Here is a 24,528-nt window from a genome sequence, read left to right as displayed (position 1 = left end):
ACCTTCCAGGACATCATCACGGTCACAGGTGAGAGGTGCACTGCGGGGGGACGGGACGCCAGCCCCCTGCACCACCCACTGTGCCGCTTTTTTATCCATTGACAATTCATCTTCCCTCCCTGTCTGCACTTGCAGACACGCTTACTGGACATACCATCACCCACCACAGACCAGCACTCCGTGTGCTGCCACCATCCGCCCCCTTCCCCAACCCCCACTGTGATAAGGCACCCACACCAGTGGGACCTGCATCTAGGGTTTATTCTAATAAAGCACACTTTGTCTTAACAAACGTGTCATTTTCCAGGCATCTCATTGAGATATCATTGGTGACACCCATATTATTATTGTATGTTAACACTACTGCATCACACATTTATCACACAGAGCAACCCTCTGTGCACCCACAGATGCTTGCTAGAAGGTGAGCGCAGTGTAAACCCGATTCTATACGGTATTCAATCTATGCCAGTATCTCCTGCGGTGGAAATACCGGCACTCGCCCATTCAATGCTGCCGTTTACAACAGTATTGAAGAGTGTCAGTTTTGTCTCTTTTCAGAGACTAAACTGGTTTATCGGTGGCATTTTCAGACAATCCGCAGCCATTTTCGCCAATCCATGGACATTTTGACACTCAAAACATTGAATTCTGACTGTCGAGTTTCTGTCAGAACAGGCAAAAACTACCAGGGTTCCGATAGTCAGAAAACTTGGATTAAATAACCCCTTATGGATGGTAAATTCTGAATAAATGTATACAATTTGTCAATTTTAGGTATAAGTTCGGGAGTGGGCACCATTGGTTGGTGCGGTCTGGCTGCTCTGGAGCATCATGTTTTAAAACAATCTAGCAACATTTTAGCACTTTTTGAACCAATGTAACACTTTCTAACATTTTTTAAATTATTCCCTCTCACTTATTTAACACTCAACACACAGTTGCTGCTTCTTAATATGTAACAATTTTTAACATTCAAACCTATCAGTAGTGTGATGCCTTGGAGTGGTTGACTTGTTCTGGCCTAGGGCGTCGCAGGACTTGGACCTTCTTGTTCGGGACCCAATAGCTTAAGTCACAGGCAAGTATTCAATGTCGGTGCGAGCGGCTGGCGAGGGGGTTAAACTGCGAGGATCACAGAAAACCAGTGATCCTCGCAGTTTAACCCCCGCGCCGGCCGCTCGCACTATGCAACATTCCGGGGGAATCCTCGCAGTCACAGAACGGCGAGGATTCCCCTAAACTGCGAGAGCCGCGGCTAGTGCAGCAAACTCGCTGTAATTAGCCTCGATTCTCGCAGTTTTTGGAGGCACATTCGCAAATTCCCCCTCGCTCAAAAAACGGAGCGAGGGGGAATTTGCGAATGAGGGGGTCAGTTGAATACTGACAGGGTGAGCGGTGACTGCGAGCAATAAGTCCTGCTTGCAGTCACCGCTCGCCCACGGCATTGAATATATGCCACAAAGTCACTGTTAAAGGGCCCATAGTTTTGGGGGGCAAAATTATGCGAAGTACCTTAAATTTCCTCTATGTTATATTGCAGATTTTATTATACTTATTGTGATTAACACTGCCTAGTATTTAGAGAGTACGCCTGCATGTTCTCTTACTTCTGTGTAGAACTACAAGCCACAGCAAGGTAGCACCTCTCTTTATATTTAAACTAGGAGGTACAGTCTAAGCCCCCCCCCCCATGTATTCTGTATTCATACAGAAGGATCACCATGATCAGACAGAACTTGTGTTGAACGCAATACAGGCCCCAAAACATCATCAGAGTAATACGAAGTTAGAGAGACCAATGTGCCATTAAACATGCACTGTCCTGCCTTGGTTTCTATTCCATATACTACAAAAGGTAGGGTCCACAAAATAAACAAATTTCTGACCCTGATTTTCCTGAGCATTAGGAGCATTCACAGACTGCAAATTATCTTTTTTCCCCTGTTCACTGACCACATATTAAAAATGAAGCAAATTTTCGATATAGCACTATTTGCCTGTATTTATTTGTGCAGGTAAAACCTACTTTCAGCACCAGTGCCCAGCTTAATGCATTTTTTGCAGAACCACATTGATAATTACACTCCAGCAGTGTGTGGAAGTGGAACCGATTATGCACTGGCAGAAGGCTGCTTAGTGACCTATTGGCAAATCCATCTGCGACTGTTCTGGTGTCATCAGAAGAAGGAATCTCCCCCTGGGAAATGAAGAAAATAAAACCCAGACAGTATTTGCTAATATAACGTACCAAGGCTGTCACAGTAGGGAACATCTTGGACATTTCACGCAGTAGGGTACAAGTTCTGATATCCCACAATTCCATGGGCTTGTCTTTAAACACCACAACCAGGTACTGCCTGCAATACATATGGACAGAGGTCAGGACATGAGAAGTGTGCGTGGTGCTTGTACACATAATACTTAAACTAAGAATTGTAGACCAGCACTTACTTCAAATTAGAAACTTTAATCATCTCCATGGGCTGTTCATCATTACCTCTCTCTCCTCGGAATGCCATATTTCTGCCTGGAAGTATGGGAAAAAGTAGTTCATGTATATGTATATAAAAGGAGCCTTGCCTCCCATGAGACGAGGTGATAGAAGAGTTTCTCACCTCCTGGCACCACTATCCTGTCTCCACCCACGTTCCTCATCAGCTATTACAATAGGTGACCAGTCTACTACTCTCCTTCCTGCAATCAGTGCCATGCAGTATTTAGTAACAGTTTCTTATATAGCGCAGCATATTCTGTTGCGCTTTACAATAGGAGACCGTGACACAACAAACTGGGTATTTACAGACAGTCAAAGGTAAAAGGGCCCTGCTCGCAAGCTTACAATCTATAGGGAAATAGGCATTGATACCCAAGGATAGATGTTCTTTATTGCATAAAGTCCATTAGAATGCAAAGGTTCTTGGTGTGCTGTATGATACGGTAACCCAGCAGTTTGGCCAGGGGTCAGGAGGATGAAAATTGTGAAAAGAAAGAGAGAGGATATGTTTGGACTGTACATCGGGGATGTGATTGGATAGGAATGGTACAGTATACAAAGGTTAAGTGGCTGGTTCTGGAATTTGATAAGATTGCCTGAAGAGGTGAGTTTTCAGGGAACGCTTGTAGGTTGGGAGATTGGAGATGAGTCTTATTGAGCGTGGAGGTGCATTCCACAGTAACTGGTAACATGAGAAGAGAGAGCACTCATCCTCTCCTGTCTCACCTACTCTCACACACTTTCATCTACTCAGCCTGTGACCAGAGCAACCAGGGCAGAGAAGAATTCAGTGTACAAGTGCCGTCCTGGGCAGGGCACCCGTTACTACTTGATTGTATATTACTTTGGCAGTGGTCCTTCCGAAATAACCTCACAGGCCAATATATACTATAGCATGTTATTAATATTGTGTTTGGCATTGCTGTCCTGCATGCTCAGATAGGGCCCGATTCTGATGCACACAAAATGTTTGCACGGCTGAGGGATCCTTTGCTACTATGTATGCAGGAAACCTATGGCACATGCTTCCCTGAATGTACGCAGAGACCACTACTGCATACAGAGATAGCAACGCACAGCCATGGGCGTTCCTGGGTGGGGACTGAGTGATAGTCTGAAGTGTTTGCAAATAAAGGCGGTAGTATGGGCACATTATTGAATGGTATTACTAGATTTACGACTGCAGTCAACCTATTTAATATAAGAGTTCGGTATTTCAGTGGCACAAAATGTACAGGTAATGAGCGTTCAATGACCATAAAACATGATGTCATTCATGTATGCCGTAGCCTGATCAAAGATTTCTAATAAACAACGATGGACACCAATTATTTTTGTCAGTTTGACGTGATTTCAAAGAAAAATAGTAGTGGATGGTACTAATAAATGTATCCACATCTGTATGTGTATGTATAAATAAGTTAGACCCAAATCTTAAATTAAACAGTAAACAAAAGTCATCAGTGTCACTGGGCAGTGCTGATAGTCTTTTCCTGTTACAGTGCATCTTACATGGAAAATGGTGCGACTAGAACGCACAAGCATTGAAATAATATGAATAGGGTGCTCTCCATAAACAAAACAAAAACGCCCCGTCTCCAAACTTTTACTGATCTGGGCGTGTGGGGCAATGGGAGCAAGGCAGGCGGGCAGTGCGGCCAGGCAGTGTGGCTGGGAGTGGAGTGGGGTGGGCAGGCGGCATGGCAGAAGGTGCGGCTGGGGACATGCGCAGTGTGACCTCTGACCACGTCACTGCACAGAGCCGATCGCTGGTTCGGAAGCAGTCGGGCAGCGTCTGAGCATCCTGGTAATTTTAGGGCCTGGGATGGGCCACCCTAATGTGAGGCATGCCTATATTCTGTGTGTGTATATGCACATGAAATGTTATTTTACAGTGTTTTACGGGAAAACATTGTAATGTAGTAATTTATATGCAGATACCGCCGTAGTCACACACAGAATATAGGCATGTTGCATATTATTTTAACCAGTAGAAGCTGCTTGTGCATCCTATTTGAACTGTTTACGATTAAGACACATTGGAACAGAAAAAGTGGCATGCAAAGGTGCTAATGAGCCACGTTATGGCATGGCATGACTAGAATGGCTGTAATGCACAATAAGGCTAGATGTATGTGGACACATTTGCATACAAGCATAACACTTGTACATCCACAATAACTTAGTGTTCCCGCTAGGCTGTTTTAGTGGGGCACTGCGCCCTGCCCGATTTTTAAAGGGCAAAATGCGCCCTGCCCCTCTAGCAGTGCCCCCTTAAAACAGCCTGGTGTTTGCCCTGACACACCGCACGGGGAAGCCCAGCACCACCATAGACGGCGATGCCCGGCGCTTCCCCGGCAGCACAGTGACTTTGGCGGGGCCCGCCCCCTTTGGTGATGGCTGTGGCCGGGCCCACCCCCTTTAATGATGGCGGTGGCCGGGCCCACCCCCTTTAATGACGTTGCGGTCCGGGCACACTCCTTTTGTGACGTCGGCGGCCCGGGACCGCCCACAGCTGTAACGTCGGCGGGCCCGGTCCATGCCTCGGCGCCCTGCCCGCACAAAAACCTAGAGAGAACACTATAACTAGACACTAGCAGCATACCAAAGCATGTGAATACAGTAAGTTAATGGAGAAATGTCAGGGAATAAAATGTGTTTAATACTTGGGTGTATTACGGTATATACCGAACAGTAACTACTTAACCCATGCATACATTTACCGTTATTTCATTTGATCACCTTGGAGAATGCAGAAACTTAATTTCAGATGCTTAGAATTCTGTGCTACGTAACCAGCAGTCTCGTTTATCGTCTCTCTGTTCAATAATTCAAATTGTGAAAGCAGAGTCTCCTGCCAAGCACTGTGTGAAACTAGATTACTTCAAATATGGGGAACAAAGCAAAGCTTAGCTAGGAACACAGTACCAGGGCCTTGGAACTCATTTCTCTTCTAATTAGTAATTGGGTTATGTTTCTGCAGCAGCTTTGTGGAAAGATCAGAGAAAGATATACAGTAAAACATTCTTTTTATATGTTTGTCTTATATTTTATTCACTCTGTTTTGTGTTCTCTGCGTTCCGCTGAATATTTATAGGAAACCAGAGTTTGCACTCAAGATCTTACTGGTGCCGTATAAAGCATTATTTTTTTTAGTATGCACAACAACATAAACCCTTCAAAACAGGAACAGCCTTGAGCATCGGCGACAACACGGGTTTTAAGCACAGACCCTGTAACTTACACCGCACAGTTTTCACATTGTCGTCAGCACACATTACAACTTTTACACATCAGGGGGGTTATTCAGATTCAATCGGTCCCCTCACACGGGAGACCGATTTTTTGCGACCGAGCATGGTCATAGGTGTTTATGCACATGTGCAGCCGCTGTGTGCGAGCGCCCACATACAGAAGTCCAGACGGAGGGTGCGGAGGGGCGTGGGGAGATGGGTCGGGCAATTTGCATATGGGAACGCCCAGCGTTTCAAGGCCGTTCCCATGCAAATTGCCCGGTGACGCGGGTGCGGGGGACAGGCAGCTGATGTCCTCGCACAGGGCACCCGCAGGTCTGAGACACCAGAGAGGTGGGCGGTGTTACATGGCTCTCTTAGCAATGAAATATCGCTGCTTAGCGAGTCAACCAGAATCAGAGCCTGTATTCCTTACCAAACGCTAGGATTAATTTTCTTAGGAGCCAATTAATCTGCCAGTATATTTTTGGATTGTGGGAAGAAAACCCATGCAAGCATGGGAAGAATACACAAACTCCACACAGTTAGGGCCACTGGATGCAAACCGTTATACAGTAGATAGCATTAGGCCGAGTACCAGGTTCCAGCGACTCACTGTTCCCTGACATACCTGGCTGATCGTAATGCTATACAATTAAAATATATTATTACGGTCATAGCACAGAACATTAAACTCTGTGACAGCTGGCAGGGAATCTTACAGAGGTGGAAACCGAGAACTCCATGAAAGGACATAAACATGCAGGACCGGTGATAAGGGCAGAGCATTGCACACGCAGCTGCTAATAAATATTGAGAGATAGTAAACTTTGTAAGGGAATGTTAGGTGGGAAGTTCCTTTAAATTGGAAAAGAAGCATGAAGGAGCTTTGTATTTACCTCTGCACAAAGTAAGCAAAGGAGAAGAAAGGTCTTACATAGTACAACTACTACATGCAATACATCACTGGGTGCCCGACAGGCCCTAGGGAGAGAGAACGCTATTCCAAGCCTTTTAGGAGACACAATAAAAATAAAGATGTAAAGATAAAATACAGTATGTTGTAAGGAGAAATAGAAGAAGGGTTGAACTCCCAGCAGAGGGCATTAATGCAGTGATAGCAATGGTCCATAGAAGTAAATCAAGAAATGGATATTATATAGACTATACACCTCTAATGCATCTAGGCAAAAGGTGTTATTTACGAACAATATATTTAAGGGAAAAATGTGCAACAAACATAGTAAACAGACACTCACGGGTATTGTCTGTTTATAGATGAAAGCAAACGGCTAATTGGATGCAGTGGTTATCTGTAAATGTATCCGCTGAATGCAGTGTAAAGGCCCCCATACACATAGCGGAGGTATGCAACTCCCGAGCAGCTAGATCGCTTGCGATACATTGTATGCGGTCCCCTTGCATATGATGTATCGCATGCATTACCATTCAAAGCTGTGGGATGCGATGTAACCTTATTGCAGAGGAGACCGTCTCCGGATGTGGTCCGATGCGCACAGGACTGTGTATTCCATCGGAATCGGAAGTAAAAGACAGACACAGGATTTACATTTTTCATACAATTTATAGACCTGATGCTTTGAAATCGTGTGAAAAGGGCCCAAATTGCACCAGTGGATGAGGGCCTTAAGTAACTAAAGCCCCAGGGTCTCAGTAGGTAAAAGTCACATGCTCATAGACAAGTAAACAATGGCATTTAGCTTAAATGGCCCTACAAGTTCCAAAATGGCCAACTTAAGGTTTTCAGGACATATGATTTTTTACAAGCTAAGGCACTGTCTAAATATGTGAGTTCTGTATAAAAAACATCTTATAGAAGTACAAAAATCAGCACACCCTGCTCCACCTTGCACCACGGCACACCCTGCCCTTCCTAGCACCTCGGCACACCCTGCCCTTCCTAGCACCTCGGCACACCCTGCCCTACCTAGCTCCTCGGCACACCCTGCCCTACCTAGCACCTCGGCACCTCCTGCGCTACCTAGCCCCTCGGCACACCCTGCCCTACCTAGCACCTCGGCACCTCCTGCGCTACCTAGCCCCTCGGCACACCCTGCCCTCCCTAGCACCTCAGCATACAATGTCCTTCCTAGCACCTTACATGGCCTGCCCTTTCTAACACCTCAGCATAGCCTGCCCTTCCTTAAACCTCAGCACTGCAAGGTGTGCTGTTATTTACATGGCCGTGTGTGCCAGACCTAATAAGCGATAACAGAAGGCATACACAGAGATGCTGAAGGATAACTGCAGACTCACCTGTAGGAAGGTCCACCAGCTGCAGCTCATTTCTCACCAGTCCCACATTGTTTGGGGTCGAAGTGGCAAAAGACAGGAAGCTTGAGAGACTGGTCCATTCAATACCTCTGGAGATGAAATAACAGATGCAGACAAAATATCATATTTTACATAATAATAATAATTTTATTTAGATTGTGCTCTGTCTAAAACAGGACTCAAGGTGACAAGAAGCAGCTAATTACATTTCGGTGTATAATATAACAGGATTACTGTAACTGTGACTTTACAGAACTGTTAAAATAAAATCATCCCTACTTAAGGCCCCCATACATTAGTCCGACTTGTCCTAAGGACAAGTCGGACCTGATTTCCCCCTGCAGCTCCCCGGGAGGGGGACACACGATTTGGCACTTGATGTGCCAAGGTTTGCATATGATACATCGCATGCGATGTATCATTTGCAACTCCCGGGGAGCTGCAATGTGGAGCGAGCAGGGGAGCCGGGGACATCGAGGTGGCGGGCGGGGATGCTGCAAGGTGGCTGGGGGGACGGACGCACGCTGCTAGTAGTGCGGACGCTGCGGGGGACACAGGCGGCAGTGACATAGAGCCGGGCGGGGGGAGCCGGGAGCTGTCAGTACTGAAAAAAAAAAAAAGCCCATACAATGAATGGGCAGCCTGTGATTGGCTGAGCTCTCTCAGCCAATTGCTGACAGGCTGAGAGAGTGCTCAGCCAATCACAGGCTGCCCCATTCATTGTATGGGCTTTTTTTTTTTTCAGTGCTGACAGCTCCCGGCTCCCCCCGCCCGGCTCTATGTCACTGCCGCCTGTGTCCCCCGCAGCGTCCGCACTACTAGCGGCATGTCCCCCCCCCCCTACCCAGACGGAGCATGAGAGCTCCCTGCTCCGGCTCCCCCTGCCGCCCCCCTCCCTCGCTGGCGTCTCCCGCCCCCCTCCCTCGCCGGCGTCCTCAGAGTCCCCACGGCTGCACATAAGATTTATCTTATGTGCAGCCGGTCCGACGTCCCGACTCTGACCCGATGCGCACGGGACCGCGCATCGGGTCGGACCGGGTGTCAAAACCTGTGATTTGGTCCGATTTCACTGCCCGATCCATCTGGATCGGGTGAAATCTGGGCCAAATCGCATAGTGTATGGCGGCCTTTAGAGCACTCGACAGAGCTGCATTTCTTATAGCTAAGTGTACTTCAGAGGATGCAGTAATAATAATTATTTACAAATGTTATAAAAATCACTATTGTGCACTGCAATTGTTCAACGTGTCCTCCATTGTGGTCAACAACAGTTCTCATTCTAATGGGGGAATTCAATTGGGAGTGAGGTTTAGGCAATAACAGCTGTTTGAACAGCAGCAAGTGAACAAGAAGATTGCACTGTGCTGTATTACAGTGCACCACTCACCTGACCTCGCAGGAATGGATGTTTAACTCTTTGTGTAGCAGTCCACCAGTCAGATTATACACAAAAACTGAGCCATTGCTGGTACCTGTGAAATAAAAGAGACCCTGTATTAAATTTCTATAAGCACCATCTCAGAGATAATAAATTATATTACTGAGACACAAGACAAAAAAAAAAGAAATCAACAGACTTTGCTCAAATAGGCCCTCATCCTGAATCTTCTTGTTATTATAATAAATAATGTCATTTTATAGCGTATTTCTCCCAATAGGACTCAATTTGCTTTACATTTGTATTTAAAAAAGCAAGATACAACATAAGCTTAAATAAAAAACAGGACTAAACAATTGGGTTATAATTTTTAGGGACATCCGTGAAATGCTGAATAAACATAAAAGTATTGAGTCTGTTTTTGAAGGATTCCAGAGTGGAAACATCTCAAACTGTACAAGGAGGCAAGTTCCACGCAGTCAGAGATTCAAAGCTAAAGGCTCGATCCCCACACGAATTAAGGAAGATTCTAGGTACTGCTAATAGTCCATTATTTTAAAAGCTAACCACTCACATCAGGAGATATATTTTTATTTTTTGCAACTAAAACGGTTTTTATCTACAACAACAAGCCAATAACTCCACAATCATACATAAATACCACCACACTAACAGAATACACTACTAGGACAGTGGCTACCATATTATACAGTACATTAAGGTTTACTTTCCTGTTTATATGAGCACTTACCTACAGCGAGAAGGGGCTTGTACTGAGTAATGTTCTTGGTAGTAAGGGGAGGACACATTCTGGCCACAAATGGAGGCTGAGGCAGCCCAGAAAGGAGGCCAGTGAGCAAAAACTTGAGGTGCACTTCTTGAGGAGAACCTCCGGAATGTGTTGAGTCACCCGACAGTAGGTTCTGCCCAGCTGCAGTAAGACAAGGGTATGCAAGTAAGGGGATGTACATAACTTTGAGATACAGTAAGCAGAGTTGGGCATCTGCAGTGACCAGGACAGTGACGAGAGATTAAACTGCGGTACAGAAGTAGCATAGGAAGAAACAGGACTTTCTACCAAACTAGATCACTGAGAAAGTAGTCAATAAGGAAGGTCCATCCTAAAGAAACCCCAGATAAGCAGATAAAGTTATTTTCATGTACACAGAATAAAGGTGAGCTTATTTTTATATCTAAAAGTATAGGCTAATATACTACATGTCCTATCTGTGGCAATAAGTACACATTTATAGAAGCCACCATTAAAGTCCATTGCAATAACATGAAGTAGTTAGATGGTTGGTGATGAGGTCTCTTACCGATCATACTGTCCAGCGAGAGATCCAGACGTTTCCTCGGAAGAGGTCCCACTGGTTTCCCGCAGAATGAGAGGGGGGCATATAAAGCACATGCAGTTGAATTGCTGTAAAGGCAAGAAAGTCACAATGTGTTATACTTCGACACGAGTACCAGTGTCACAATGCGTCTCTGAAATGGTGCGGACATGCCACCAAAGTAACTCAACTGGCCCCCCCATCTATCCATGCATGCTCAGAATTTCTACACAACAAAAATCAGTAAGTCATGGGTACCCTTATTTGCAAATACACATTCACTTACTCTTGGGGCGAGCCATCTCGACCCTAATTGAATCGACCCCTAAATATATGCTACACAAATACATTTACACAGTTGTAAAACAGACAGAAAGATGGACGGACACACCCACAGCCAGGAACATCAAATAGAAACAGTCTAAACCTCGGGATATTTACTCTGCTTTGATCTTGTTCTACAATTTCCTGTATATATGGTTAAAAGTCCACCCATAAACTCCACTGCCAATAAACGCATAGCCCCTAGTGCTGCTCGCTGAAGACCAAGGTATAAAATGATAAACTGGTCCATGATAGAGACAGTACGAGAACCTTTTGATTGGTTTTAATGCTTTGAGGATGGCTATTAGCAATAACTTCACACATAAGGAACAGTCACCAAATGCAATTTAACTCCAGATAGCCCCTTTGCTACAGAGTACACCTATTTATGAATTTGATAGAAAAACACATTGCATAATAGCTTATGTTTATGAAAAGTAGTATAACTATTTAATCAGAATATACTCCACTGCGGAACATATGGTAATTGTAAGGGAGATACAGGAGTCTAATAACAGATTGCTGCAGGGAATCCTTCTGTGTCTTATCGAAATGGCAGCATTCCGTGAAACCACAGATAATGACTTGATTATGCCTACAAGCTGAACTTTAATAATCCAGAATAAACACTGCGTGGATGAGCTCAGTAACACCAGCAGAGAATGTTAAATACTACGGGAGTATAATATAAAATATACATAGTGCTTATTTTACAGCAGTGTTATGAAAGCTCTAACAGTCATTCATTTTCCCATTGGAAGTCCACTAAATCATAAATATGGCCCAAACTGTTTAGAGTGCAAGCTAACTGTTTCACCTTAAAAAAAAACCAGCATTAGTACAGATACCAAATTGACGTCATTACAATCCAGGTTTTAAAGATAACCGTGCTTTGGCACAGGGTCTGAACCAATTTGATTTAACCCTGTGGCCTCAAGCATGGATGTTCTTAAAGCTGGGTAAATGTTAAAGGTGCCCTTACCCTAGTCCGATTTGGGCCGCTTTCAACCAATCCAGACGGATCGGGCCGAGAAATAGGCCCAAATCGGATGTGTTTGACACCCTCCCTTTGGGTCCTGTGCATATCAGACATGAGCCAGAGGTAGGACCTTCTGCCCACCCGACCTCTGACTTGGCCCATCTGTATTCCCTGCCACATGTACTCGGGTGCCTAGGCACACAGTTTGGGAACCACTGCACTAGAGGTTTAATTTTTGTTTGGCGCCAATGTTACATTTTTGGATTGTGGGAGGAAACCTACACAAGCACAGAGAGACTATACAAACGCCATATAGTTAGGGCCATGGTCTTAATCAAACCCATGACCACAATGCCGTGAGGCAGTAATGATACCCATTACATGGCCTGTGCTACCCATTACATTATCTGGTAATGGCGGAGTTTAGCAAAGTCTGGCTTAGAGGATTGCCAAGACATTTTCATTTTCTGGTGCTGACTTTTAGTTACTGTTCAAACCACACTACTTCTATAAAACCATAAAAAAAAAAAATCAGCCCAAGCAGCTAGCTCACTACCTGGGTGCACAACTCTCCCCCTCAATAGGAATCTGACCAGAACTGATGACTGCACTTATTGATTGTATTTAAATAATAAAGTACCCAAAGGTCGAATTACTTAAAAACATTTGGATTCCAACTTTTTGATAAAAAATGTATGATCACAATAGGCATCTCAAACCATTTACACCATACATTGAAATAGATAACCTATGCAAAACACAATTCCATTCATGGAGTACAACAATGAATATTTCCAAATAATTTTACTATTAGGTGTCCTATTCATGAAAATGTGACCCTTATTTATAATACAATTTATAAAACCAATTTGGACTGGACTGGAGTGCCGGAGCAGGGATGTTTGGTGTGACTGCAGCAATAGTGTATGAAGACACATCTGTAACTACATTACATGGGACCTGGAGTGCCGAGCAGGGATGTTTGGTGTGACTGCAGCAATAGTGTATGAAGACACATCTGTAACTACATCACATGGGACCTGGAGTGCCGTCAGGGATGTTTGGTGTGACTGCAGCAATAGTGTATGAAGACACATCTGTAACTACATCACATGGGACCTGGAGTGACGAGCAGGGATGTTTGGCGTGACTGCAGCTATAGTGTATGAAGACACATCTGTAACTACATCACATGGGACCTGGAGTGCCGAGCAGGGATGTTTGGCGTGACTGCAGCTATAGTGTATGAAGACACTTATGTAACTACATCACATGGGACCTGGAGGGCTGTCAGGGATGTTTGGTGTGACTGCAGCTATAGTGTATGAAGACACATCTGTAACTACATCACATGGGACCTGAGTGCCGAGCAGGGATGTTTGGTGTGACTGCAGCAATAGTGTATGAAGACACATCTGTAACTACATCACATGGGACCTGGAGTGCCGTCAGGGATGTTTGGTGTGACTGCAGCAATAGTGTATGAAGACACATCTGTAACTACATCACATGGGACCTGGAGTGACGAGCAGGGATGTTTGGCGTGACTGCAGCTATAGTGTATGAAGACACATCTGTAACTACATCACATGGGACCTGGAGTGCCGAGCAGGGATGTTTGGCGTGACTGCAGCTATAGTGTATGAAGACACTTATGTAACTACATCACATGGGACCTGGAGGGCTGTCAGGGATGTTTGGTGTGACTGCAGCAATAGTATATGAATACACATCTGTAACTACATCACATGGGACCTGGAGTGCCGAGCAGGGCTGTTTGGCGTGACTGCAGCAATAGTGTATGAAGACACATCTGTAACTACATCACATGACACCTGGAGTGCCGTCAGGGATGTTTCGCGTGACTGCAGCAATAGTGTATGAAGACACATCTGTAACTACATCACATGGGACCTGGAGTGCCGGGCAGGGGTGTTTGGCGTGACTGCAGCTATAGTGTATGAAGCCACATCTGTAACTACATCACATGACACCTGGAGTGCCGTCAGGGATGTTTCGCGTGACTGCAGCAATAGTGTATGAAGACACATCTGTAACTACATCACATGGCACCTGGAGTGCCGTCAGGGATGTTTCGCGTGACTGCAGCAATAGTGTATGAAGACACATCTGTAACTACATCACATGGGACCTGGAGTGACGAGCAGGGATGTTTGGCGTGACTGCAGCAATAGTGTATGAAGACACATCTGTAACTACAACACATGGGACCTGGAGTGCCGGGCAGGGATGTTTGGCGTGACTGCAGCTATAGTGTATGAAGCCACTTCTGTAACTACATCACATGACACCTGGAGTGCCGTCAGGGATGTTTGGCGTGACTGCAGCAATAGTGTATGAAGGCACATCTGTAACTACATCACATGGGACCTGGAGTGCCGAGCAGGGATGTTTGGTGTGACTGTAGCAATAGTGTATGAAGACACATCTGTAACTACATCACATGGGACCTGGAGTGCCAGCAGGGATGTTTGGTGTGACTGCAGCTATAGTGTATGAAGACACATCTGTAACTACATCACATGGCACCTGGAGTGCCGTCAGGGATGTTTGGCGTGACTGCAGCAATAGTGTATGAAGACATATCTGGTGAAAAGCCATCCCCCCTGCCGCTCATTTGCAGGTAATACCAGCAGATGAGTAGCGAAATCTGGCGATGATGGGGGGGTTCACTTTAGTGCTCACCGCTGGACCATACACACTAAGTGGCTTTTAAGCGGAAAGCAGATCAAATTGTTAAAGTGACCTGTTTTCAGCTCAAAATCGCCCATTGTGTATGGGGCTTATAGTGATATATCCCCAAATCTATTATTTTGTATTCGATCCAATAATGAGTATGTAAATAGCTCTACTATGACCAATACCTAAACCATGTACATAATATTTATCTGCTTGTTTTTATGCTGCACAGTGACCATTTTAATCCTACTGGTCCATTACAATATCTAGTACTTACACTCATTATATTGAGAGATGCAGATACAGTATAAAGAGGTGTCCCTCTCTTCTAATCTCTTCCATAATGATGTACACATTACTTAAATGAGCTGTTAGTATGCACTGTCCTGGGCTGGTTGTGGTCCCGGTGACCCCATTCTCATGATTAGTCAGAGCCCATCTGCTGGAAGCTGGCAGCCGTCCTACAGGCTGATGTCAGTGAGCCTGTCTCAGGTGGGCAGTGAGCATCATGCTACCAATCCATGGAATGCTCCTTATACTCAGGAATATCTGAAATATTTAGAACTGCCTTGGAGAGAAATAATGTACAGCCAATCAGCTCCTAGCTGTCATGTTACGGGTTCTGCTTGGAAAATGACCCTTGCTGACTTGTTGTACCTTTATCTCTCTCCAAGGCTTAGTACATATAGTAGGCCCTATGATACTACAGGCTTACCAGTTCACACACTAATACATCAACGTAATCTATTAGACTAACATTCATTTATTTATGAACCAAAAAACATGACCAGGCCAAACAATAAAACTGCCATCATATTACAATCAGAGAAGTTAAAACAAAATCTATAACTGGCCAATAGAGTGGATTCTCACTAAATAATTATTTAAACCAAAGACAAAAATCAAATAAAAATAAATGAACACACAAACCCAAACGGAGGTTAACAAGACACACATGGTTAAATCAAATTAATTAACAAGTACATTTGGACACCAATTTAAGGATGAGAAGTACAGATGTAGCCGGGCTCATCTTTGCAGGGGATGGCCAGCGGCCGACTACCGCCAGGGGCGCACGTGCGCTACATCTGTACCAACATCTTAACGAACAGACCAAAAATTTGTAAAGAAGTAGAGTTTAAATATGTACCGAGCATCACAAGTACCCAAATGTAATAGGTTCTGATTTGCTGGTCTGGGAGCGATATAGTAAGATGGGCTTACACTGACACATCCAATGTGATGGCACCTCCCCGTCTATCATTTTGAAGTGTAACAAGGTTTTCCACCTGTGTAGAATGGATAAACTGTTGCTGGTCCATACCCAAAGTGACCAGCATCACATGATTGATATAATACCATCCATGAATAACTTTGGGATACTCTGAAGCCATGCTCTGATCTACAGCCTATCCCGATAGTGTTCTCTCTGGTGAGGAAGGAAGCCCTGTGCACAGGTGTTAAGAGGTGTACACACGCACTGGAAGATGGGTGATTTTGACTAAGGGATTGGTACTTGTTTCGTTTCACGGCGGCCGATATATCGGATGTAATATCGGCCGATATCACATCCGATATATCGGCCGCCGTGAAACGAAACAAGTACCGGGGATTTTACTTAGTTAAACTGGCTCAGTCGCTACCGGAGATAAGCCGGTGCCCATCCCCAGCAGCAGTCCATGCGTACAGCTGAACAGACCATGCAGTGTCTAGTCAAAATATTCTTGCCTGCAGTGTCTATATGGCCAGGCGATAGTGTCTCTGCACGTTCGCTCATCGCTATCGTCTGCTGTGTACACATGGGGTGATTCAGGGAACCCTTTAAAGTGGTTTTGAAGAATCGGCCCGTGTGTACACCCCTTTAAATGCAACTTACTTGTACACAATAGGCCAGATTCAGTAACGCGATGGAGCAAGTTATTTTGTCTGGAACAAACCATATTTCAATGGGGAAAAAAATAATTTATATTGTTTCTGTGCAGAGTAAATACTGTCTGCTTCTGCATGTAGCACGGACAGTACAATGCTTTTTTTTTACACTGCAATTTACATTTCAGTTTGAACACTCCTCCAAAAAATCTAAATCACTCTAATCATTACATCTGCCCCACCTGCAGTGCAACATAGTTTTGCCTGGTTTTGTGTATTTTTCCTTTGCTAAAAAAGCTGAATTAGGCCCAATGTCAGCAAGTAGCTTATGAAGCGGATCTCACTGGTTACATGAGCTGTATTGACTTTTACTACCGGCCATAAATATCCCTGCTCACCAAGTGACTTAAGCCCCCATATACTAGTCCAACCAAACTCCCCTTGAGCACCCCCAGGCGGGCTCTATTACAATTTGGCATTTTACATGCAATAAATCGCGTGCAATGTAAACTCCCAGGGAGCTTCAGCAGTGGCAGGGGGCAGGATTTAAAAAAAAAAAAAACTGTCAAAAGACTGGCCGGCTGCGGATTGGCTGAGAGATCTATGGGATTGGACCTAATACTCGTGTGCTAAAAAGCACCTGCGATGTGCCACTGATTAGTCTGATCCGATAGATCCTATGTACAGTAGGTTCAATCTCTAGAGTCTGACTCGATGCGCACTGGACCGCACATCGTGTCTGATGGGATGTTAAACACATGCGATTTGGTCCGATCAATCGGCCCGATCCATCAGAATCGGGTCAAATCAGACCAAATCGTAGTATTGTCTGGGGGCCTTTAGAGTCACCTCTGAGCTTCAGTTTTGAACCAGATGCTATCAGAGACCTGCCAAAAGCAGCAAATACAGGAGGGCTTCTAGGAAGTCTAGATCTACGCTCCCTGTACACTGCTTGGGTTGGTGTGTCATACTGCTAGGCTTTGCTAAAATAGTTCAATACTATTTTAAATATACTGTATGTAATTCACTAAATTAAATAGATAATTTCCAAAGACTTTTTTGGTAAAATAAAATAATAAAGTAAAAAGATTAATCAGATAACATGGTTTTGCCTCAAATCAAATGGCTGATTTGGGCCTAGCGGTCATATGGATTTTTACGAAAAAAGAAAACAACATTGCATAAATAATGAATTCATTAATTAAAGCCTAGAATATATAAGAGGCACAACCTGGCACTGTGTATCTTCCTCCCGGGCACACTGGACTTCAGCTCCCATATCATAACCCGACCATCACTGATGATAAGCGCTACAGCATTCTCGTTAATGGGGTTGCAGGTTATGCCGTAAGGACGTACGGTCTTAGTTACCCGGATGGCGTCACACTGGCAGCGCAGATCATAAGTCATCTCTGGCACGGAATCAGACTCTGGAGGAGAAAAGGACAAAATAAGATCAGAGAGTAGCCTTCCACTGGAGATTTCACCTAGTTTTCACCAGTCACACGCCAAATGCATGGTTAGAATGATGAATCCAGTTATTTAAATTACCCACAGTGATTAATTTGCTCAGCTCAGAACACAGCAGCTCGCAGACTTTTTCCGTGTCATTTATAAACATTTTTGCATCTATTGCCATAATAATTACAATGATTTCCAAGGACTCAAATACTATGCCTAGAGCATGATTTTTCCTTGCCGTTTAATTTGAGAAAGAAAAACAAAAATGTTTATTATTTGGCCCTAGTCCCATTGGAGTTATGAGACGCTTTTCCGTTCCGGATGTGTAAACGGCTGGGAGCAGATAGGAATACGATTTGCAAAAGCAATACATACAGGACTTGGGGAACACAAATAATGTTAGGATGGGAAGACTGCTAATTCAAGCTCCGGGAATCTGGCTCTGCAAGTGAGTCTGAGCCGCGGGTGTCCTAGAATCTTCATTAATTCTTTAGAGAATGGTTTGCGCTCATTGCCTCCCATGCTGGTGTTTGGCACCTCCGCAGCTGTTGCACTATATAAAATTAATGCTGCTGCCCTTTCTTTTTAGTTCATTTTGCTTTTTTTTTTTTTGTGCCTCCTTCAGTTACCATGGTGATAAAACACTGCGAGCATCGGTATTAGGGCAGGTGATTAATCTTTATGTCATGATCCTATGTGAGAGAATGTAATCACGCTATAGGCACAAACCGTATTTCCCCACTTACAATCAGTGCATCACTGGCCTTCTACCATCTGCTGTGACTTAGTGTTCTAGATCATACGACTGGCCAGAAAAGAACTAAAGCGATTAACTGTTAATTGCTCAAAAATTATAGCACATAAGCTACAGGGGGCACTCGCCAATAAAATGAAAAGCCGTTTTGGTACTTGTTTCCTAGAACGGCGCCCACTAAGCTATTTGCTTAGTGGGCTATTCTGCGTAGGGAAATCGCATCGCATGGGCCATTTCAGTGCCGTGCGATGCAATGCGATTTTCCTATGTAATTTATTCACTGCTCTGTGTGCCCCAGGGGATCGCATCGCATCGCAGCTCCCGCAAAATTGCATGCGATCGCGTGCGATTTTATAGGGTGTGGGATGCCATTACAATAATATGATTGTATCTCATAAAAAGAGGTTTTCTGCACCCCCCTACTATCCACGCCACCCCGAAGCGAAGCGAGCGGATGTGTAACATCCACTTGTTACTGTGTAACATCCATTTGCATGCCCTGCATGCGAATCGTGCTTGCGAATGGGTGGTGGCAGACAACCTTTCACAAGGCGGGGTTTAGTGGACTCGCAAGGCTGATAATTCGCATGCCTTGCAAATCAACCAGAATAACCCCCATAGTGTCTATGCAGCTTTACCCTTGTACAGATGCTGCTAGTACACATTCAGTCTTCATTCCTCAGTGTAGCCTTTCCCAACTTTGCACAGTAAAGCTGTAAATCTCCTGTCACAGTGACGGAGCAGAGAGGTGCGGTATATACAGACAATAGCGGTGAGAGATTACTCAGAACAGACATGTAGGTACATCTCAGACAATTCCACGTGTGGTATATAGACCAAACAGCACGACATGCACAAGGTCAACACTGGGAAACGATAGACACAGAAACAGTTGACACATGAAAAGGACGACATGAATTTCCCTAAAAAAAAATAATTTGTGTCTATATCAAAACCTGAGCACGTGTACCCCCAATTTTTGTACTACGACCTCTGGCATGGCTCATTTCAGCCAGGTGGCTCACTGCGCTTGGCACACTTTATAATTCCCAACCGCAGTACACGCGGATGGTAAAATAGGAGTATGGTGAAAAAAATAATTATTAAATCCCCCTAACTCATGTCAACCTTTCCATGTGTCAACTATTGCAGTGTCAACCTTTGGACCATGTCGACCTGTCAGCCACCCGGGTACCGATAATTTCCAATTCACCTGCATCGTCATGTGGTGCTCCTGAGCTTCCGCAGCTTTGTCTACCCACGCGCAGGGTAATACAGCCATTCTCATGTAGGCAGAAGAGGGCGTCCCTCTGGAAGCATGGATTCACCTAGACAATGCAGTACCATGGTGAGGAGCGAGTGGGTACACTAACAGTTATCACAGTGAGACAGAGAAGTTACAGATGTGTCCTCATACACCTATCCTCAATACGCCATGCAGCACAAGATGCCAGTGGCTAGCGAGCTGCGCCAAGCAGTGCAGCAGGTTTTTTTACACATTTTCACACAAATGTGCATCTTCGTTACAATGTGATGACAGCCCTTCATATACACGAGTGTTCTCATACACGATTGCTGCAGTGATGCCAAACATCTCATCACACAGCGCCAGTTCCCGTGTGACTCGGCCTATGCTGAGCTTCTTTCTCATGAATGTAAAATGCAACAAAAACTGGTCTTTGAACACAGGAGTTTCCAGGGTCGGACCCATCTTCATACCCCATTTAGACAGCACTTCGACCCAGGTCGGACCTGGGTCTGCACCGTTTACACTGAACCTGGGTCAGCCCTGCTTTTCCTTGTGGATGTCATTAAAATTGCCCCCCCAGCAGCAAGCACCTGCAATTTCTGTGCCCCCACACGCATCACTCACCCAGAACCACCTGTAGACCGCCTGGAGAGTGCCAGATATTGCCCTGAGCCTGTGCGCTGCCTACAGTGTGGGCGGTCTATGCTCCCTGCCTGCTGCTTTCCGCTCACGGTATCAGCTGTGCTTCCTGCTACACGGATGTCCAAACCCGTGCTGGGACCATTTACACCGGCCTCTACCCAGGTCCTGTGTTCCACCATGGTCAGAACCTGGGTAGGAGTCCTGTTTAAATGGACACGGGTTGATCCTTTTTACACCTCTGCTGACCCAGATCCACAAAGCAAAAACTCGGGTTTTTACGGCGATGTAAAAGGGGTATATGTCTGACTGAGTGTAAATGTGTACACAAAGACAACAGGATTTGGAATAAAGGAAAGCTGCAGCAGCTGCATTGCGGGCCCTTTGTATATAGATTCAGACTCATTTGCACATATATTAGATGGGTCATATAGCAAACTAATCAGTGCCGTCTCGTGAAGCAGTTTTATCGCATTCCAATTAAGGTACAAAGTCAGACAAAAAAGACCTGAAAAAGGCGCCTGGCAGGGAGAGAGTCGCACAGGACCTGGCGTGTCAGGAAGAGATGTTTGATGCAACTGCAGCATTATTGTATGAGGACGCGTGTATATCAAGTGGTCTTTCTTATCTTTTGCAAATCTGTAAAGTGAATATGAAATGTTAGCCTGTACAAGTCTTTCACTGTAACTGTGCTGAAGAGAACCCTGACAGCCACAACTATGCTGGCTTACATGAGGGGAGTTATGCGACCAATTCATTATCTGGAGCTATGGAATGCTTATACCTGCAGGAAAGGGACTCCAGTCCTCTCAATAGCTACAACGCCCACAGTCTGGTTCACCTCCAGATCCAGGATGAGGATCTCCCTGGGATACAGCAGCAGCATGTGGTTACGTTTGGAAGGCAAGTAAGACAGTTGCAGGCACTCGTTCAGTGTTACAGCCTCCGCACTGCAAAATTAATGAACAGCTGGTTACAGAATACAGCATCCACTTACAGCAGCGCCAGCTTCTTACATTACACATATGCATCATACAGATGTATTTTCTGTCCTCCGTGTGCTACATTGGTTTTGCTTAGCTCTCCCTCGCTGTTTCACATTGCATGCTAACTCTTATCTTATTTAACCATAATCTGACTGTGTGATATGAAGTGAGACGGGTGTGCCAAAATGCTTGTTTAACCCCGGTACACACAATGAAATATTATTGGCTAATGGTTCATTTTTAATTAAGCGATTTTGACTAAGCAAATGCACTAGAGATTTTAGCAAACTAATGATAGTCTAATATACAGTTCGATTTGGTCTCTTTTTCTATTCGATTTTGCTTAAATATATTTGTAATCGAACACATTAGATTTGATCCCAATGCGCGGCTCCGCAGCATCGAAATTGAATAGAAAAAGTAAGGGAAGCTGTGGAGGTACCCTGACACCTTGCCAGTTGGGACTGATACACCCTGGACTTTTACCATCTATGTGGACAATCCGGATTCATCCACATCCAGTTCATATATTCCATCTTTTTGTGTATCTAGCTTCACCCCCAAGGGGGAAAAGGGCCTCCATGTAATTATTGTATTGCATTATTTATTTTCTTTCATATGTTTGGAGTGTTTTTATGAATAAAATCTTTTTGGACACCAATCTGAGTGTCGTAAAGAAACCTTGATGAGAGTTGCACCTCATTTTCCACAGTGAGTTGGGGTACGCTCCCCGTGAAATATTCCCTTTGAAAGATACCTTTATATGAAATATCTGCCTTTCTTTACTGTGAGTGGGGTACGATCTTCAATATCCTTAAAGAAACCTTTATGTGTGGGTTCTGCACCTCACTAAAGTGAGTCTATCGGTACGATAACATTTTCTGCACTTGATGGTGGAAGGACTTCTATCAAAGCACCTGTTTTTCCCCTTAAAGTGAATCACTTGGGACTTTATTCTCCATATATGGTCATATGTATTCTGATAGAAAATACATTGTCTTTATGTCTTTCATGCCTCTTTATGTGAATACTCCTATGGGACACCATTGAGAGCTATAGGATCACGCACGCCATCAGACCCTTGATGATAAAAAAGGGAAGTGACGTGTATATTTTATCATATTTTGTCATATTTCTCATCTATAAGCGCTGTGTAGACTCCACTTATATTCCATTGTTCCAGTATTTTTATATGTGGAGAAGGTGATCCCCGATAAGTGTTAGAGTCAGACATAGCAGCTGCGCAAGGAGGAGTAGGAGTTGTGGCCTTTATTTCCAGTTAAAGTAAAGAGGCTTGCTCCTGAAGAAGCCGAACGCTAATATCCAGGGAAACGCGTTGAGCTGACCCAATTGTCTTGGATCAGCCATCCTCATTGTGACCTGTCCTTTCTCCCACCGACGTTTAAAACTCCTATTTTACTGGACATTTGCATATCCCAATATCAACAGCTAGTCGTAGCTAGAAATTAAATGCTTGTAATGTCTTTATGTAATATATGTAATGTCTCCCTCCCCCCCTTTTCATCCCTGCTTGATGCTGCACTGTAATCCACAAAAAATTCCTAGTGTGTGCAAGCACACATGGCCAATAAAGTTGATTCTATTCTATTCTATTCTATTTGGGATACCTGCACAATCCCTAATTCCAGCTGCAAGGAGGAAAATAAGCACGCCAAATCAGGAGGTCTGAGCCCTTGGAAATATAGGAGAACCAAGGACATTTGCTGTCACCATCACTGGACTCATAATATCCAGAAGATTTTCAAAGGATGGTAATATTCATCATTTATACCTTTCACCGATAATTTGAATACTCCAAGAATTGGAGATCTCAATACTACAACATCCCTGATATATTACACTGATTGCTCTCTTTTTTATCATATTTTTATGTGTATTTTTTCATTTATTATGTGATAGATGTACATCACCCTTGTTATTAATTAAATATTAGAACCGTCTGGTCTCAATTATTGGAAACAGCTAGCGCTGGCACATCTCCTGTTTTTTTAAAGTAAAGAGGGTGCATTATATTCTCCCCTGATATATTTGTATATATTAAGCATGTCTTCTCTTAATTGATTTTATTTTTATTTTTTTTCAGCGTAAACATCCCTAATTTGGCTAATATATCCTTGTAGCTTCAAGACTCCATCCCTGTAGGTCCATTTTTCTGGAGCCTATGTGGCAACAACTTACAACACCATGGAAGTGTATTAGGACTTCATTGGACATTGCATGGTCCTTGAACACAACAGGACAAATCTAGTCAATATGGGTAACTACGTAGCTTCAACACCGTTTGATTCTGTCCATAAACAGTTTGTGAGGAGAAAACACATTGACGCTGCTTCCACCCACCTGGGCTTCTCATTCGTTATGAGAATCTTAACCTTGTTTAGTGCTTTCTTGGCACCTGTAGCAGTCACAGGCTTGGCGTGGGCAGGGCTGGCATGAGGGCTGGAGATATAAACTTTCCGCCCACTGCTGGCAGGAGGCTTCGATGGAGAAAAGTCAGAGACAAACACGATGCCCTCGCTGGTCAGCACTGGGGAGGCAAACATTTAAAATATATAACTTAATATACTTATGTGGCAATAACGGCATTCAGTGGGCATTTCATGACACTCACAGGCAAGTTGGGAAGGTTGGAAAGGGTTAAAAGAGAAGCTCAGGATGTTCTCTGCGTAGCTCTTCTTCCAAAGTTTGGTTCCAGTGTCCGCGTTCCATAGCACGATGAGATTGGGAGGGTGCACAGCCAGCAGCAGATCACGTGATGCATCCTGGCTCCATAACCATTGCATGTCTGCATTATGGATATAAAAATAAA

At 44.3% G+C, this 24,528-nt stretch overlaps 1 protein-coding gene across 2 annotated transcripts in view; it reads right to left on the bottom strand.

The window, feature by feature from the left end:
* WDR11 (WD repeat domain 11) overlaps nucleotides 1-24,528 on the bottom strand; it is a 114,823-nt gene that overhangs the window by 67,894 nt on the left and 22,401 nt on the right. For both annotated transcript variants that reach the window (XM_083149169.1, XM_083149171.1), the window contains exons 4-14: nucleotides 24,331-24,504; nucleotides 24,060-24,246; nucleotides 21,497-21,662; nucleotides 20,038-20,152; nucleotides 17,841-18,039; nucleotides 10,723-10,826; nucleotides 10,155-10,334; nucleotides 9,413-9,497; nucleotides 8,008-8,114; nucleotides 2,455-2,530; nucleotides 2,252-2,360 (exon numbers count right to left, since the gene is read on the bottom strand). In XM_083149169.1, the coding sequence (XP_083005295.1) occupies nucleotides 2,252-2,360; nucleotides 2,455-2,530; nucleotides 8,008-8,114; nucleotides 9,413-9,497; nucleotides 10,155-10,334; nucleotides 10,723-10,826; nucleotides 17,841-18,039; nucleotides 20,038-20,152; nucleotides 21,497-21,662; nucleotides 24,060-24,246; nucleotides 24,331-24,504 (1,502 nt within the window). The remainder of the gene's footprint in view (nucleotides 1-2,251; nucleotides 2,361-2,454; nucleotides 2,531-8,007; nucleotides 8,115-9,412; nucleotides 9,498-10,154; nucleotides 10,335-10,722; nucleotides 10,827-17,840; nucleotides 18,040-20,037; nucleotides 20,153-21,496; nucleotides 21,663-24,059; nucleotides 24,247-24,330; nucleotides 24,505-24,528) is intronic.

Source organism: Crinia signifera, chromosome 6 (genome assembly GCF_055691185.1).
Source record: "Crinia signifera chromosome 6, ASM5569118v1, whole genome shotgun sequence".
In the NCBI taxonomy this organism is placed as follows: Eukaryota; Metazoa; Chordata; class Amphibia; order Anura; family Myobatrachidae; genus Crinia; species Crinia signifera.
Note: the sequence above shows the minus strand (reverse complement) of the source record. Positions and strands in the feature narration are given on the sequence as shown.